The sequence below is a fragment of the Anarrhichthys ocellatus genome, unplaced genomic scaffold, assembly GCF_004355925.1.
Source record: "Anarrhichthys ocellatus isolate YVR2014 unplaced genomic scaffold, GSC_Weel_1.0 scaffold3, whole genome shotgun sequence".
Classification (NCBI taxonomy): domain Eukaryota; kingdom Metazoa; phylum Chordata; class Actinopteri; order Perciformes; family Anarhichadidae; genus Anarrhichthys; species Anarrhichthys ocellatus.
In genome coordinates, this window is record NW_022280033.1 from 1691646 (window position 1) to 1705845 (window position 14200).

Here is a 14200-nt window from a genome sequence, read left to right on the forward strand (position 1 = left end):
ATCCCGATAAAGCATCACATTCATCAACTTAAACTTTGGACTTGACCAGCCAATGAGAAATATTTCACTATGTAGTTCCTTTAAAAGGTAGAACTGAATAACTAAAAAGACATGACGTGCCGCTGGTAGCAAGGGTAAGTTGAATCTCTTATTTAATTTCATTTCTTTAAACTCACCAACAGCATGTACGTCTGGGAAAGCTGCAACACTGCTGAATAGAAATTCCTGGAGAAACAAAAGCAGTCAGATGATCGTACAAGATTTAACAAACATCAAAGTTAGCCAAGCTTATGGTGTTTGACAGGAAAATACTGTAAATTATCACTGAAGCTGTTTGACGTAAACATCCTTAAGGGGGGGGGTGTTCCCTGGCAACATTGTTTTTAGTCAACGGAGGACGTTCTTGAACCACAGCTGTAGGGATGGTCGAGGTGGAGGGTGGGCGCAACAAATGGCTGACCTTTGCTCGACACTTTGGACCCCTGGGCCTGTGCCAGGTCGGCCTGTTCAGTAATCCAGTCATGACCAAGTGCCGAGAGCAGCCGAGACATCGGGCACTACGAATTGTCACAAGCAAATATTGTAGAGAAAACAAATTAAATTGTTTTTGAAATGACTGAAAATCTGACTCAAGTTACAGCCTAATAAAGCAGACTTTTCCTTTAATAACCTGGAACAGAACTCATAAAAAGGCTTGAAGTGCCACAGGCAGCATAGGCCCTCAGGTAAACAGTTAACCTGCCGTGAGCTCCCTACCAGCATGGTGTGGGTTTTTAATAAACCGGTGTTATAGCACCATAAGATATCAGAAGCCCAGGGGCTTACACCCACTCAGAGGACTCGAACCAACAGCTCATAGTGCAACCGAACCCTCTGAAGCCCTGTGTTCATCGCCGTCGAGTCTTTGGATTATAAGTAAAGCATCGCCCTAGCGCTGCACAGGCCCAAATGTGTGCACCCACTCCGAGGACTCGAACCCGTGACCAGCTGCAAGGGGCGAACCCGCTGTGCCACTGCACTCCACAGCTGAATGTGGGCTTTTTTTCCCCTTCTTCTTCTTCTTCTTCTTCTTCTTCTTCTTCTTCTTCTTCTTCTTCTTCTAATAAAGCAGCCTTATAGCACCACAGGTAGCAGAGGCCCTCAGGTAAACAGCTAATGAAATCCCTCTCTCCCTCTCGGACTAAATCATCCAAATAGCAACCAGCACCTCCGGCACAGAGGCAGACGGACGGCCAAGAGCCAGCCAGAGCAGGAGGGAGAGATGTGGAATGAAAAGGAGAAGAGGAGTAGAGGGGTCGAGACTGGTGCGGGGGGGGGGAGAGAATTTGAGTAATTGAAAGATATGGTTGAGAAACCGTGTGTGTGTGTGTGTGTTGTATGATATTGCAGGGTATTGTAGGGCACAATGGAACAGTTACATTATATTGTATACTTTAAACATCTCAAGTGCTATAAATCACTGTCATTAGCAGACCCGGCTCTTGGGGAAGCAGCAGGCGTCTCGACCGCTGTTACCAATCGAAGGTGAAATATATTTTTCATTCCACCTGATGTTGTGACTACGACTTGAGCCACATACCGCCGCAGCTTCCACTTTGTGTTCTCACTAATAAGCAGACCTGCTTGTATAAAAATGGAAAATGTCACTTCATATCCGTCATTACTGGGGCTCTGTGGTCTTACTTTCAGGCGAGTCAACATTTATTGGAGTGTTTGCGTTCCAGTTATCCCAAATAGAATCCTAAAGCACAGAAATGGGATAATACTGTCGAGGTGAAAGAAAGAAGTGATACATGAAATTTTGGGGATATGTTTCCAGATCAAATGCTCTGGTGCGGCTGTTTTTATTATCAATTTTTTGCTATTCTGGCAGCAGGACTAGGGGTATCAATGCTGGTCCACTTGGGTCCAGACCATAGGCTGTGCATAAGAGGTGGACGTGTGACGTCACCCATTGGTTTGGCCGTTTTGAAGCCTTGTGTTCGGCGATATAGCCTTCGCCATCTCGGCTTTTTTTGCTACCAAGGAGCAAACGTGACTATATTTGGACGGCGGAGGAGTGATGTAGAGACGCTGTATACTGCTGTTGTAGAGACCTGTCAATCACAGTAAGCCCGCCCTAAATCATACCCTGCTTTATGGTCTGTTTGACTCTAAATGGACCATCATTTACTTAATGAACATCATGCTGTATTGAAGAAGACTTGAAACTAGAGACTGAGACCATAAACTCATGTTTACAATGTTTACTGAGGTAATAAATCAAGAGAGAAGTAGAGTCATTTTCTCATAGACTTCTATACAACCAGAGGAGGCACCCCCTGCTGGTCACTAGAGAGAATGCAATTTTAACACACTTCAGCAATGGCTTCACTTTTTTTAGAACCGGAGGTTGCCGCCTGGTCCAGACTGTAATATCTCAACAAATATTGGATGGATTGCCACAAACCTTTGTAGAGACGTTCATGATCACCAGAGGAAGACTCCTAATGACTTATGTGATCTTCTGACTTTTCCCTCTAGCTCCACAAGACATTTTCCATCTTTCGGTGTAATGTCTTGAAAACTATTACATGAATTGCCATGAAATTACACAGCCATTCCTGCTGTAAATGTCAGTTAAACTTTCAAATAAAACGTGACAGCCCTAGTGTGTGTCAGAGCTTTTGAGCTGTTTTACGCACAGTCCTGCAGCAGCGTCACAATGTTCAGAAATTCAGCATCCTACAACAAGTAGTTGCCTTTATATCCATAATATTTCTAACTTTTTCTAACTGCAGTGGAGATGTTTGTTGAAAACAGTGTAAGTGGAGAGCTGTGGCCAAACAGCAGGCAGGCAGGGAGCTGGCTGCACAACATGAACCTCTGCTTCCACGCTGGATGCCAATAGGCCCTTTTCACAGCAGCCATTTTGACATGGCAGGGTGAACACAGGTGTGATTCCAAAAAAGGAATTATGGCCCTGTTCCATTTAGCTGGGCTCGGGTCCTGGTATTGTGCATGCTGGCTCACTGTAATGGCTTTGACACTAAATAGAATGGGACCTTTATCAGTTTTATCAATTACATCTGTGTTTACCCTGCATGTCAAAATAGCTGGTGTGAAGGGCCTATTCCACTGCAGGTTCCTAGTACCGCTTCTACTGCAGGTTGGTCGTTTTGGTTTACAGTCCGCATCTCTGTCTGTGTTGGTCCAAGTGTGACTGCACTGCACCAATAACTTCATCAGACTTCCGACCTTTTGATTTGGACTCGTTTTTGTTTTGCATTGGACACAACTTTGTTTGGTTTCTGCAGAGGTGTCAGCTTACTTGCTGTGGTCTCCCACCAATGCTAAATGAATGCAGTTGAAACCGACCCGCGCTACATAGTTCAACAGTTAAAAGGTTCGATGACGTAGAACAAAGAGCTGGCAGGGTCTCAGGCCTCGGAAGTTGAAAGTTGGAATCCATTTAGTGTTTGTCTGCCAACCGATTCTCCAGCCAAGATCTGACCTTTGATGCAAATTGTTTGATTGTGTTTGCTTTGTATTGCATTTTTTGCATTTCACTGGATCGCATGCAACAGATACACGGCCTGCGACATTGGAATGGGCAAAGGCCAAAAAACGACTGAGCTAAAACAGCAAACCATTTAATCGTGTTTCAGGAGCAGAATTTTGAAAGGAAACCAAAAACTATTGTTCATCTGACATCAATTTAAACAACACTACAAAATACGGGTTTTACAAATTGTTTCCCAGACTCCCTTATGTGTGTCGGCACCTCCTCTGCTCACAGTTGTTACACCCACTCACGAGGTTATGTTTGGTCCAATTTGTTTGTTTGTTATTTTGCAGGGTATTTGAAAAAAACACAGATTTCAGGTTTCAGGTCAGATTTCAGGTCTGGTGGAAACTTGGGCCGCTTTCCAAAGAATAAATGATTAGTATTTTGTATTGATCCGTGGTTTCTTAACACTGAGAGAGGGAGATTGTTTTGCTATTTTCTTAATGAACATTATGGCGTACCTGTCTGTACTTATGACCGTGTATTAATATCTGTATTTTTATCCAGAGTTAAAAAAACAAAACATCATACCTCGGATGATTTGACTCTAGCGCATACAAATGTATGTGATCATAAATCACAGCACCGAGACAGTCAGGTTTGATGGGAGAGAGTATTATTTTACCATCACACAGAAAATCACAACAGCCTTTATTCATCCTACAATTTGTCCAGGTTTGGGTGTTTCCTCTACTTCTCTGTCAGGCAGCCAGAAAACATATCACATCACATATTCGTCTTCCCTCGGGGGCTCCTTGCATTGATTACAACAAGGCATTAAACACTCGACAATATATCACCGTTTGACTTCACCAACATATATCTGCTCAAGCTTGAACTTGTTGTGGGACTACTTTTCATTCAGCACACGTCAGGAGAAACAGCAGGAGGCAGGGCCGTCTCCTGCAGCACCCCTCTTCCATCCTGAACCAGATTTATGCCGATACCAGAGTCCAGACTGAAGGCCGGTTTGTTCAAGTCAATTTCAAAGTCACTTTCTTTCCCTGCTGTTCCCCAGAAATAGACTTTGATTCACACAACTTGTTTTTTTGTCCCTGAAGAGCACACCGCAGTCTTACCCTGGAAATTCACCCAAACCAAAGAGTTAGTATTCAAATCAAGTGCTTGTCAGATCCCACAACAGCATCGGATTCAGCACCCCCAACATCAAAATGTGGGTGCTGCGTCTGACAACTTCTACAACTTTCCTAAACCTACAATCTGACGTGTACACACTCTCAATGTCACGCAGGTGTGCAGAGGTAAGAAAGAACTTCAAACTCTTTTTCTAAGAGCTCTGTCTTTAAAGTAACTACAAGGAACTTCACTGGTGTTGATTTTGGTCAAAAGCAGTAGTGTTTCCGAGCACCAGCACCTGCGCTCAGTCCTGGTTCTGGTTCTTCCTCCCTTACCTCAGCAAGCCCAGCAATACGGCCTCGGTCTCCAGCATCGTGGTGTCGGGGTTGTCTCGCAGCGGAGCAGCAAGAAAAAGCTTTGCTCCAGACCGGAGGAGAAGCCACTGCTGCTGGGCACTCAGTTCTCCACCTACCGTTGGAGCTCTGACTGCAGGTCCAAGGTGGTCTGGGTCTGTCCAGGCCATGCTGGAGTCTGAGCTGAAGGAGATTATGTTGAACCTGCACGCTATAAATTGTTTCATTGCGTTTTGGAGGGAATTGGATCCGATGACAGGCACGAAGAAGAACTATAGAAATAGACAATATTCTTGCTGATTGTCTTGTTTGCGTTTGTAGGTAAAACAGAGGTGTTACTTTCATAACCAGTCATGTTCCTTGTTCTTTAAGAATATTTCAAAAGAGGTGTTAATTTCCTCATTTAAATTAATTTTACAGTACTTATTTCTACTATCATTTATAAGACACTCTGTGTCAAGATTGTGGCAAAACTCTCCACAAGTCTTGTTGTAATTTTCCCCATGTCATGTAGAGTTGTTCTTGGTTCCTGAACTCGTCGTCTGTCCAAGTGTCCGAGTAACGGTGGGTAATAGTCGGTAAACTAAACTTAAATATTGCTGAAATTCAGTTAAAACTAAAACAAAACAGTCTCAACGCATGGTCCATTCAGTAGCTGTTCTTGAGCTTTTTGATCATAATCTTCCTCAGCAGATCTTTAATCTTAACTTGACGACATTGGCCACACGTTCAATTTAAACCTTTGATTCAGTTCACAACCTCTGCAGTGTTTTTTATTGTGTTGACTGAAAGGTAAAAGGTTTCCAAACCATTTCAGTTTAGCATCAGTAGCTTTAAAACTCGGCAACTAAATGAGAAGCCTAACCTTTTTGGCTCCGACACCCAGAGCAATTTAAGGAAAAAATAGTCCCACTCCAGCCATGTAGGGACCATTTATCGGACCACAGCCCATTTTGTTTACTGACCCATAGTATAAGAACCCTTTTAGCACAGAATAGAAAATCCGCAGGACCTTGGACTGTGGGAGCACAACATTGGCTGCAAACCAGGAGTGAAGGCTTCACTTGATGTCACTTTAATCTACACTTTAAATTCCTTACTCTGCTTTGTTCATCAGAGAAGTCGGCTCTTCAAAGTCTTACAGCTTTTGACCAGGCCTGCACAAACTTTATCCATTTGACTTTTATTTAAGTGCCAACAGATAACATCTGCAAGTATAAATCCACCAGTGAAGAGGGGAACAAAACACAAGTGGCCTTGCAGGGAGGATGCAGACAAAGACAGAACATTGTCTTCAAGCTTTAAGTGCATTAAAGAACCCATAATGATTTCCTCTGAATGCTGACATTTCATTATTCGGAGTAAAGAAAGATGTGTAAAAGTTGGGGACACGCTTTTTGTTTTGTTTTTGTGAATCATTCACAAGGGAGGACTTGTTTGCTTACCTCCTTCACTTTTTCCTTACAGTATTGAATGATAATAGTAACGTTCATCATTCGATCAATATTTCATCTACATTTCAGTGTCTTGCGCAACAATTGTGTTTTGAACTGATGAAGAGTAATGATGACTTAAGCAAAAAACTTCAATCAAGACTGTAAAACAGAAATAAAACAAGAATAATGTTGGTAACACTAACAACATAATCTTATTTCAATTAGATATTTCGGAGCTTTAACCACATGTCACCGTCTTCTTCAGCAAAGTAGACTCACATGATCACAGGTTGTGACCACTGGCTTGGTTACAGGAAGGTCTTTGTTAGATCTAAACAGTTACTTTGATCGATGACTAGTCGATGTGGTGACCCACTTAGGTCACATGTTAAATGCTAAATTCACTTATCATTTTGTTGCAGACTAATTTGTCAGTGACAAAACAAATAATAGCCAACAATATTAATGATCAACTCATCTTTTCAGTTATTCATTCAGTAAAAATGTCAAACATTTCCTGGTTGGATTTTCTGCTTTGCTTTGTTTTTCTTGTTTTTTTAACTAAATATATTACCCTGTAACCGTTGCTTCATTCAGATTGACATGTCTGCATGTTAAAAACTGACTGAGCATCCATAGTGTACAACGTGGTGTCTCCAAACTTTGGCGTTTGTTGTGTGTCACCCCATTCTGCCATACACATGGTTCTATGGGATATATTAATATATGGTATAAGAACATACAAGTGTCCCCTTCAAGTGAGAAAAGGATGCCAACAGTCTAATGTTACCACAAGGAACATTTAATTGGTATGCCTATGACTTACAGAGGTAAACAAAACCATCAGCAAGAAGATTTCTATGTTGTTATTCTTGAGCCCTGCAAAATCAGACTCTGGTGCTCGGAAACACAACCGTGTTTGTCCACAGCGACCGCCAAAATCAAAATGAAAGTTCCTCGTAGTAACTCTGAATAACAGCCTGGTTTATAGATGCTCAACATGGGGTAACCTTGCAGCAGGTTTCATCAGTGAACTCAGAAACAGTGCCACCGCTTGGTTTACTCTGCCCGACAGAGGATCCAGGTGTGCTTGCAGGAAGAGGCTTGGTTTTCAAAAGCCTTTTGTCCGCTGTCACACATCAGTCAGATGTTATCAGGTGAACCAGAGCTCATTGTTCGGCTGCGTGTAAGCCTGCGATTCAGAGAGGTTTACCTTGAAATTCTCTGCACTCACTGCATTCTTTGAGCTAAAACTAGTTTGAGGGATGTGCTACAGGAAAGATGTATGTAACTGAACAGAAAATGTAGAAAAATGATCGAAGTATCAGTTCTTTTTTTTTCCTAGATCAGGCAGACTGTCTTTGTTGCTATTTGAATATTTGTTTGGTAATTATATGCATATCGAGCAGGTGAAGTGGGGGACATGTACGCTTAATTATCTGATATAAAAACCTGCATCACGTTAGCATAAGACAGCACTTGTTCTGATATTTTTGTCATGATATGTGGTGTGTGTGCATTCATTCTCCCTGCTTCTGACAGCTTCCTGTGAACAATAAGGCAAGATCATGAATTTGCAGATTCATTTTTCTTCAGTGGAGAGGAAATGATTAACGCGTCAGTAAACAGCAAATTAAATATAATTAAATAATAAAAATAAAATAAAATAAAAAAAGGAAGCAGCAGGTTGAGCTTCACAACTGTAAACTGAAGTTTATTCCAATTTCTGGTGCCTGTTGCTTTATTTAGGTATACTAACAGATGCATCTTCTGACCTCGCTTGCAGTGTGTGGTTTTGTTCCTCCATCGGTTTAACTTTAGCTTTCTGGTATGTGTAAAAATATTTAAAGCAAAACTCTGAACCTACAGAGGTAAAAACCCTTCATGGCCGTACGGAAGAAGGAACGTAAACACTTTGCTGATCTTCTTAACGCAGAGGCTGCCACTTCTGCAAATTGACTGCTGCATGTCTGTTGAAGCAGCACAAGGTCCAAAACATGACTGACTGTCAGCCGAGAGACACTTTCATATATTCTTACAAACTTTCTATTGTCAACTTTGAAATCAAACATTGCATCTTATAATAAGGCGATCCCATAATCTTCAGATGTGACCTTTATTGTGTTTATTGTGCCACTAACCGGGGCTGTACGGTCTGTGTATGTTTTGATAGTCTGTTTATTGGATTAAAACCAAAGTGAAAGAAAAGTTACAAATATTTTCTTTCGTCCTTGCCGCTGCCATGAGATTACTTCGCCAGGAAGAGTATGGAGCAGCTCTGGGAGACAGACCTCCAGATAGCGGAGCTATAACAATTTAGGAGGTCTGATCTCGGGGGGATCGCCCCGACCTCTCCAGATCAGAAAACTCTGTTGCTGCCCTTACACAGGTTCGATCCAGCACTACCGCTGGCCACAACCCGCTGTCTCTCCCGACGCTGTCGTTAATGTTAACCACATCAACTTTATAGGGCCAAAATATGTCTTTGAGGCTGTTTTTTTGTCAGTTTGTAGTTCCTCTGCTGCTTATAAAGGCCAAAGAAATCAATGAAGAATAAAATGAAAGAGCGTCAGCCAGAAACATTCCAATATTACAATATAATATGAACCAATGTGATTTGCGATATGTGATCAAATGTCTGACAATCTGGAAATATGTCTTCTTGGGTTTTTAACGTGCCAGTGTACCAGAACCATTGATTTCAAGCTTTGCTCCCTTCTCTGGTTGAAGGTGTGCTAATCAGAGAAATGAGCTGCTGCAATTATGCAGTTATTATTATTAATATGACAACAAGTCACATAGAGGACATAACTGCTTTGGAAAGCACATAACAGAAGAAACCTTTCTGTCAAAAACAGGCATGAAGAAACACTGCTCCTCATTTCTGCAGGATTTGGCAAACATCCCGTGATTTTAGTCCCCGGTGGTAATACAATTGAGGACGAAGCCGGGCTTCATCTCCTCCAGGAACCAAACAGAAGAGAGCGTAAGAGAAAGGCGAAAGAAAAACTCTGGGGCTTCCAGGAAAAAAGCCCATCGCCATCCCTGGTAAAAACCACGCCTGGAGCCCGGAAGTGTAGAAGCCTGCGAAGAGCTGCCCAGCAGCGCTGCTCTCCAAATGCCAGCTAGTAATGTGCATACCTGTTTAACGCTGCAAATTCAACATCCGCGACCGGAGCTCTCCGCTTCTACCGCTCCAGCCAAAGCCTTTCTCCACGGGACACCACTAGCTTAGTGGAAAAGACTGAGCGCCAAGGACGAGCTCTCAGGCCTCACTCACTGCAGAAACAGAATACGTTCCTCCTCTCCTTCTTTTGCGTCTCCTCACTGTTGCTGCATTTGTTTTATTTAGATCCAAGCACGGGCTAGTGCACAGCGGGTTGGTTGGGGTTTAAGGAATTACCCACGTCACTTTGCCAGGTGGAGTCCAGCTTGCTGAATGGCAAGCTGTTACATCTTTATCGCCTTCTTTCGTTTTTCTTTCTAAATCTCGCTGTCATTTTAACCTCTGTCTCTAATATCTCAGCTAATAACTCTGTTTTTTTGTGTTTTGCTCCTTCACACACACACACACACACACACACAAAGAGAATATAGCACTCAAACTGTTGGAGTAGGTTCCCCTCCCCTGCTCTCCTCGCCTTCCCCTCTTCCTCTTTCTCTCCCCTCTGCGTCAAATTCAAATAAGTGTTATTGCGGTATGACTGCAACAAATAAACAAACACCAATCCAGCATAGTGAAATATTGAATGAAAACACTGTCACAGAAGTTACTGCAGCATCATTCTCCTCTCGCCCTAATCTCTTTCCCTCGATCGTCCCTGCCTCCCCTCGTCTCTCCTCCTTTGCCTCCTTCCCTTCCTCCTCTGCTCGCGGCAGGATGGCTATTGGCAAATCGAGTGAGGTAAGATTAATTGTAATTCAATGTCTATTACTGCCAGCGCTGTAGGTGAGGAGATGAGAGATAGAGGGAGGGAAACAAACAGAGGGAGGCAGGGAGAGGAGAGAAAGGGGAATGAGGGAGGTAGAGGTACAGATGATTGTCTCAGCACAATCTCAGGCCTCCTGCTGAACACACCCTCCTCTTCCTCCTCCTCACACTCAAAATAAAAAACACATTCCCACAACAGCATGAGGAGAGTTACACACCAAGGACGAAACATCCAAAACTTTGAGACGAGCATCATCTGCTTCTGTGGAGATCGATAGATGGATATACAGTGATATTATCATCATTATGTAAAATACTGCTCAAACCATATCAACACAAGGTTCACTTACTTGTCTGATCCGTAGCTTTTGACCGTGACTCACAGTCTTCATCAGAAGTTAAAATAGACTGTCAAACGGAGAGGTAGGGATGCGTATTGTTGGGATTTTATCAACACTGGTACGCTTATCGGTTGTTTTTGATTATATTGTGAGAAAAAAAGCCAATTTAGAAAAGAATCGACATTGCTTCATTATGCTTGTAAACAGATAGTCTTTCTTGAGCCGCAACACAAGAAGTCTTTAAAATACATTAGCAATGAGCTAAGTGATTAGCTTTTATTTATTAACCTATTCTTATTAGAAAACTCCACATGGCATCGCTAAGGGAGCTCTCACTCCGTAACTTTTAAAATACCGATAGCAGAACCGTTAACTCCGGACCTTATCAACACTCCGGGTTTTTACTCATTTGGAACCGAGTTTCGGGGGGCATCCCAAATGAGAGGTCCTAAAAGTTCTCACAGTAATTAAAAGTTTGACCATGGCGCAAAATATCCTCACACGAAAGGTTTGTGTGATATCCTCCAAAAAGTTATTTTGTTGTTTTTAAATATTACCTAGAAAAATGACCAGGCTGGTCATTCGTAACCTACGAAAAATACTGCGCAACAGTTCGTAGATATCCCACAAGATCAATTTGTATGTTTTCCACGTAATCGCAAACAAGGAAGTATAGAGAGTGCAAAACAACACAGGATGGAAGGGAGGGGAAGTGGACGGATCCAACAACTAGTGAGAGCCAGGAGACTGCTGTTCGTTCCAATCAATGCTGGTTTGTGTAATGTAGTTATGGCACTTCGGTAGTTATTTTAACCCAAATGTCGATCTTTTCCTAAACCAAACTAAGATGTTTTGTTGCCTAAACCTAATTAAGTTGTTTCTTGTGAAGACAGAAGTTTATTTATTTTTCGTAGAATATCATACGAACCGTTGTATGAGGTTACACGACTAATAAGTTAATTAATATCTTCTTACTAATACCGACGGTTGGTCAGTGCTCCTTTGGCATCTGACACGATTCACCAACTTTCAAAAATGTAAAACCAACCCGCGTCATTATAAAACAGCCAACATAGAGCCTGAGGGACGGGTGGTGGACAGGTCAAACAAACACTGGAGTTTCAACTATGAAACTGTCGTTCGAGTCCCAAAAAGTTGTTGAGTAATTTAGAAATTACACTGGTAATGTTTGTGACGTGTTTTCCTTATTCATGTTACTGTTTTTTAGTTTATCTACAAATTTAAACCCCAACCATGATTTTTGTCCTAAACCTAATTTAGTGGTTTCGTCGCCTAAACTGTGTCAGTTTAACGTTAACGACGTGGCGGCGACGAGAAGAGCCTAAAAAGCGGTATCATGACACATGGAATGTTCTGAGAATGTTGTGCTATATACATGCCTACCCGTGAGATCAGGTTGAATAAAAAGCCATTAATAAACAATTAACTAGAAATAAATACATTTTGAAAAATAGAAATTCAATTAAAGTCTAACTTTAAATATGTTGAATATACATATATACAGATATATATATATATACAGATTCTCACTTCTGCTGCATCGAGGAAGGAGCTCGCAGTTTGTGGTGTCACCTGGCGCTATCAGGGGCGAAATGTTCACACCACAGAGTGCCGCTGAGTAATTACTGCTACCCAGAGAGGGACCCCCCACCACTGAACTCCCCTTAAGATTAATGTGGACATAAACTGCACCCAAAGCAATAAGAAAATAGGGAAACAGTTGGAAACAGAAAAGAAAATTGACTATTTGTGTGAAAGAAGGCAAAAAATAATTTAGAAGTTTCAAAAAGATAAAAAATGTAGATGCAAATAACTGAATGCTTTTTTGTTGGTCTTCGTATTAAGGCATGAATGTAACTACATAGACAACTACTGCTAACCAGAGTGTCTGGGAGGACTCTAGCTGGCTGCATTACCTTAGGCATTTGAAGGCGAGAAAAAAATGGATCAGAAAACAACCAAGGGCACAGCCTGAAGCACGAGGAAATGTTGGCACCTGCAGTCAGGGGGGGTGGAAGCCGAGCTCACACAAAACCACTGTGTCAACAAAAAGATACATCAACAAATCAAAGTCAACGGGGTGATGGAGGAAGGAGGGCTGGAGACAAGGGGGGAAACAGCTTCTTCCTTTCAGGGCGACTGTGGAGCTTCAAGCTGTATAAACTGTGACTTTGTGTTGCTTTGCATCTGAAAACTGAAATAAAAAAGACATCTTCCATCATTAATTATGGAAAACTGTTTCTGCAGTACAACTGTATCAGTGTCAACTGCGAAAGATGCAGAGAAACTTGCTGTACAAAGAAAAGAAAATAGCAAAAGATATGATCGCTTATGACAGTTTGTCATGAAATAAGCTTTGCACTCTTGAGCTAAAGAGAAGATACCATTTCTCATGTCTGTGTAATGCCATGTAGCTAGCCGGAAGCTAATTAGCATAGCTTAGCATAAAGACTACATCGTATAGCACTCTTTTAAACCACTAAATGTTTGTGTTTGTGTATGAATACGACCATGTTAGTAAGTTAGCGTGTGTTGGTCGGTGTATTTCCTATATTTTGTAGAGAGCCAGAGTAGTTGTTTATACCTCTGCGTCCAGTCTTTATGCTAAGCTAGGCTAATTCCCTCCTGGCTGCAGCTCCTTCTTTAATATACAGAGACACAAGTCGTATCGATCTTGTCCTCCAACTCTCAGCGAGGAAATAAGCATATTTCACAAAATGTTGAACAATGTTATTTAGTTGGCTCATATGCTGGTTTATTTATAACAAGATGGTTCATCTCAAGAGGACCCTTGAATTCTGAAGTGTTTACTAGTGGGTCTCTACTTTGCACAGCAAGTTTCTCTGTGTATCACAGCTGGAAATACTGTAAAACATTATCATTTCTGACAGGACATGTCTTTTAAAAAATGCAAAGCACGTTGAGGATCCAGAAACTATTCCCTTGTGGAGCTATATGTGCGATATCATAAAATCTGATTTACATCTGATTACATTAGATGCATGTTTTGGAAACACTTGTAGCGCTGTTCATAAAGCGTGACTAAGCGTGATAAATTATGAGGAAAATAATGATTAGAAAACACAGGTATTGTTCCTCTCAAGGTAACTGTTTCAACTTGACTGACTGGACCGACAGAGAGAAACAAAGAAAACAACAAGAGGGTTGGGACGTCTGAAGAGCCGACAGAGGTGGAGATGGGGGGTCAAGGAAAGGAAGAGCTGAAAAACAGAAAGAAACTGAGGATACTGGGGAAAGAAAGGGATAGTGGTGGGAAAGGAAAGGGAGGGATCGAAAGACAGTAAGAGAGAAAGAGAGAGATGGAAAAATGAAGGTATAGTGGAGGCATTGCAGGCACGGCTGCCCAGGTCTGCGGTTTGTTAAATAGCTTTTTGATGGAATTGGTAAAGCAGTGAAGCCTGTGACACTGTTAGCTGGCACACCACAGAGAGAGAGAGAGAGAGAGAGAGAGAGAGAGAGAGAGAGAGAGAGAG

At 42.0% G+C, this 14200-nt stretch overlaps 1 protein-coding gene across 1 annotated transcript in view; it reads left to right on the top strand.

Annotated features, from left to right (window-relative positions):
* The first annotated feature begins 422 nt into the window (after positions 1-422).
* LOC116398149 (DNA helicase MCM8-like) overlaps positions 423-14200 on the top strand; it is a 27993-nt gene continuing 14215 nt past the window's right edge. Inside the window, exons 1-2 of the mRNA XM_031874220.1 lie at positions 423-497; positions 4965-5097. Coding sequence (XP_031730080.1) covers positions 423-497; positions 4965-5097 — 208 coding nt within the window. The remainder of the gene's footprint in view (positions 498-4964; positions 5098-14200) is intronic.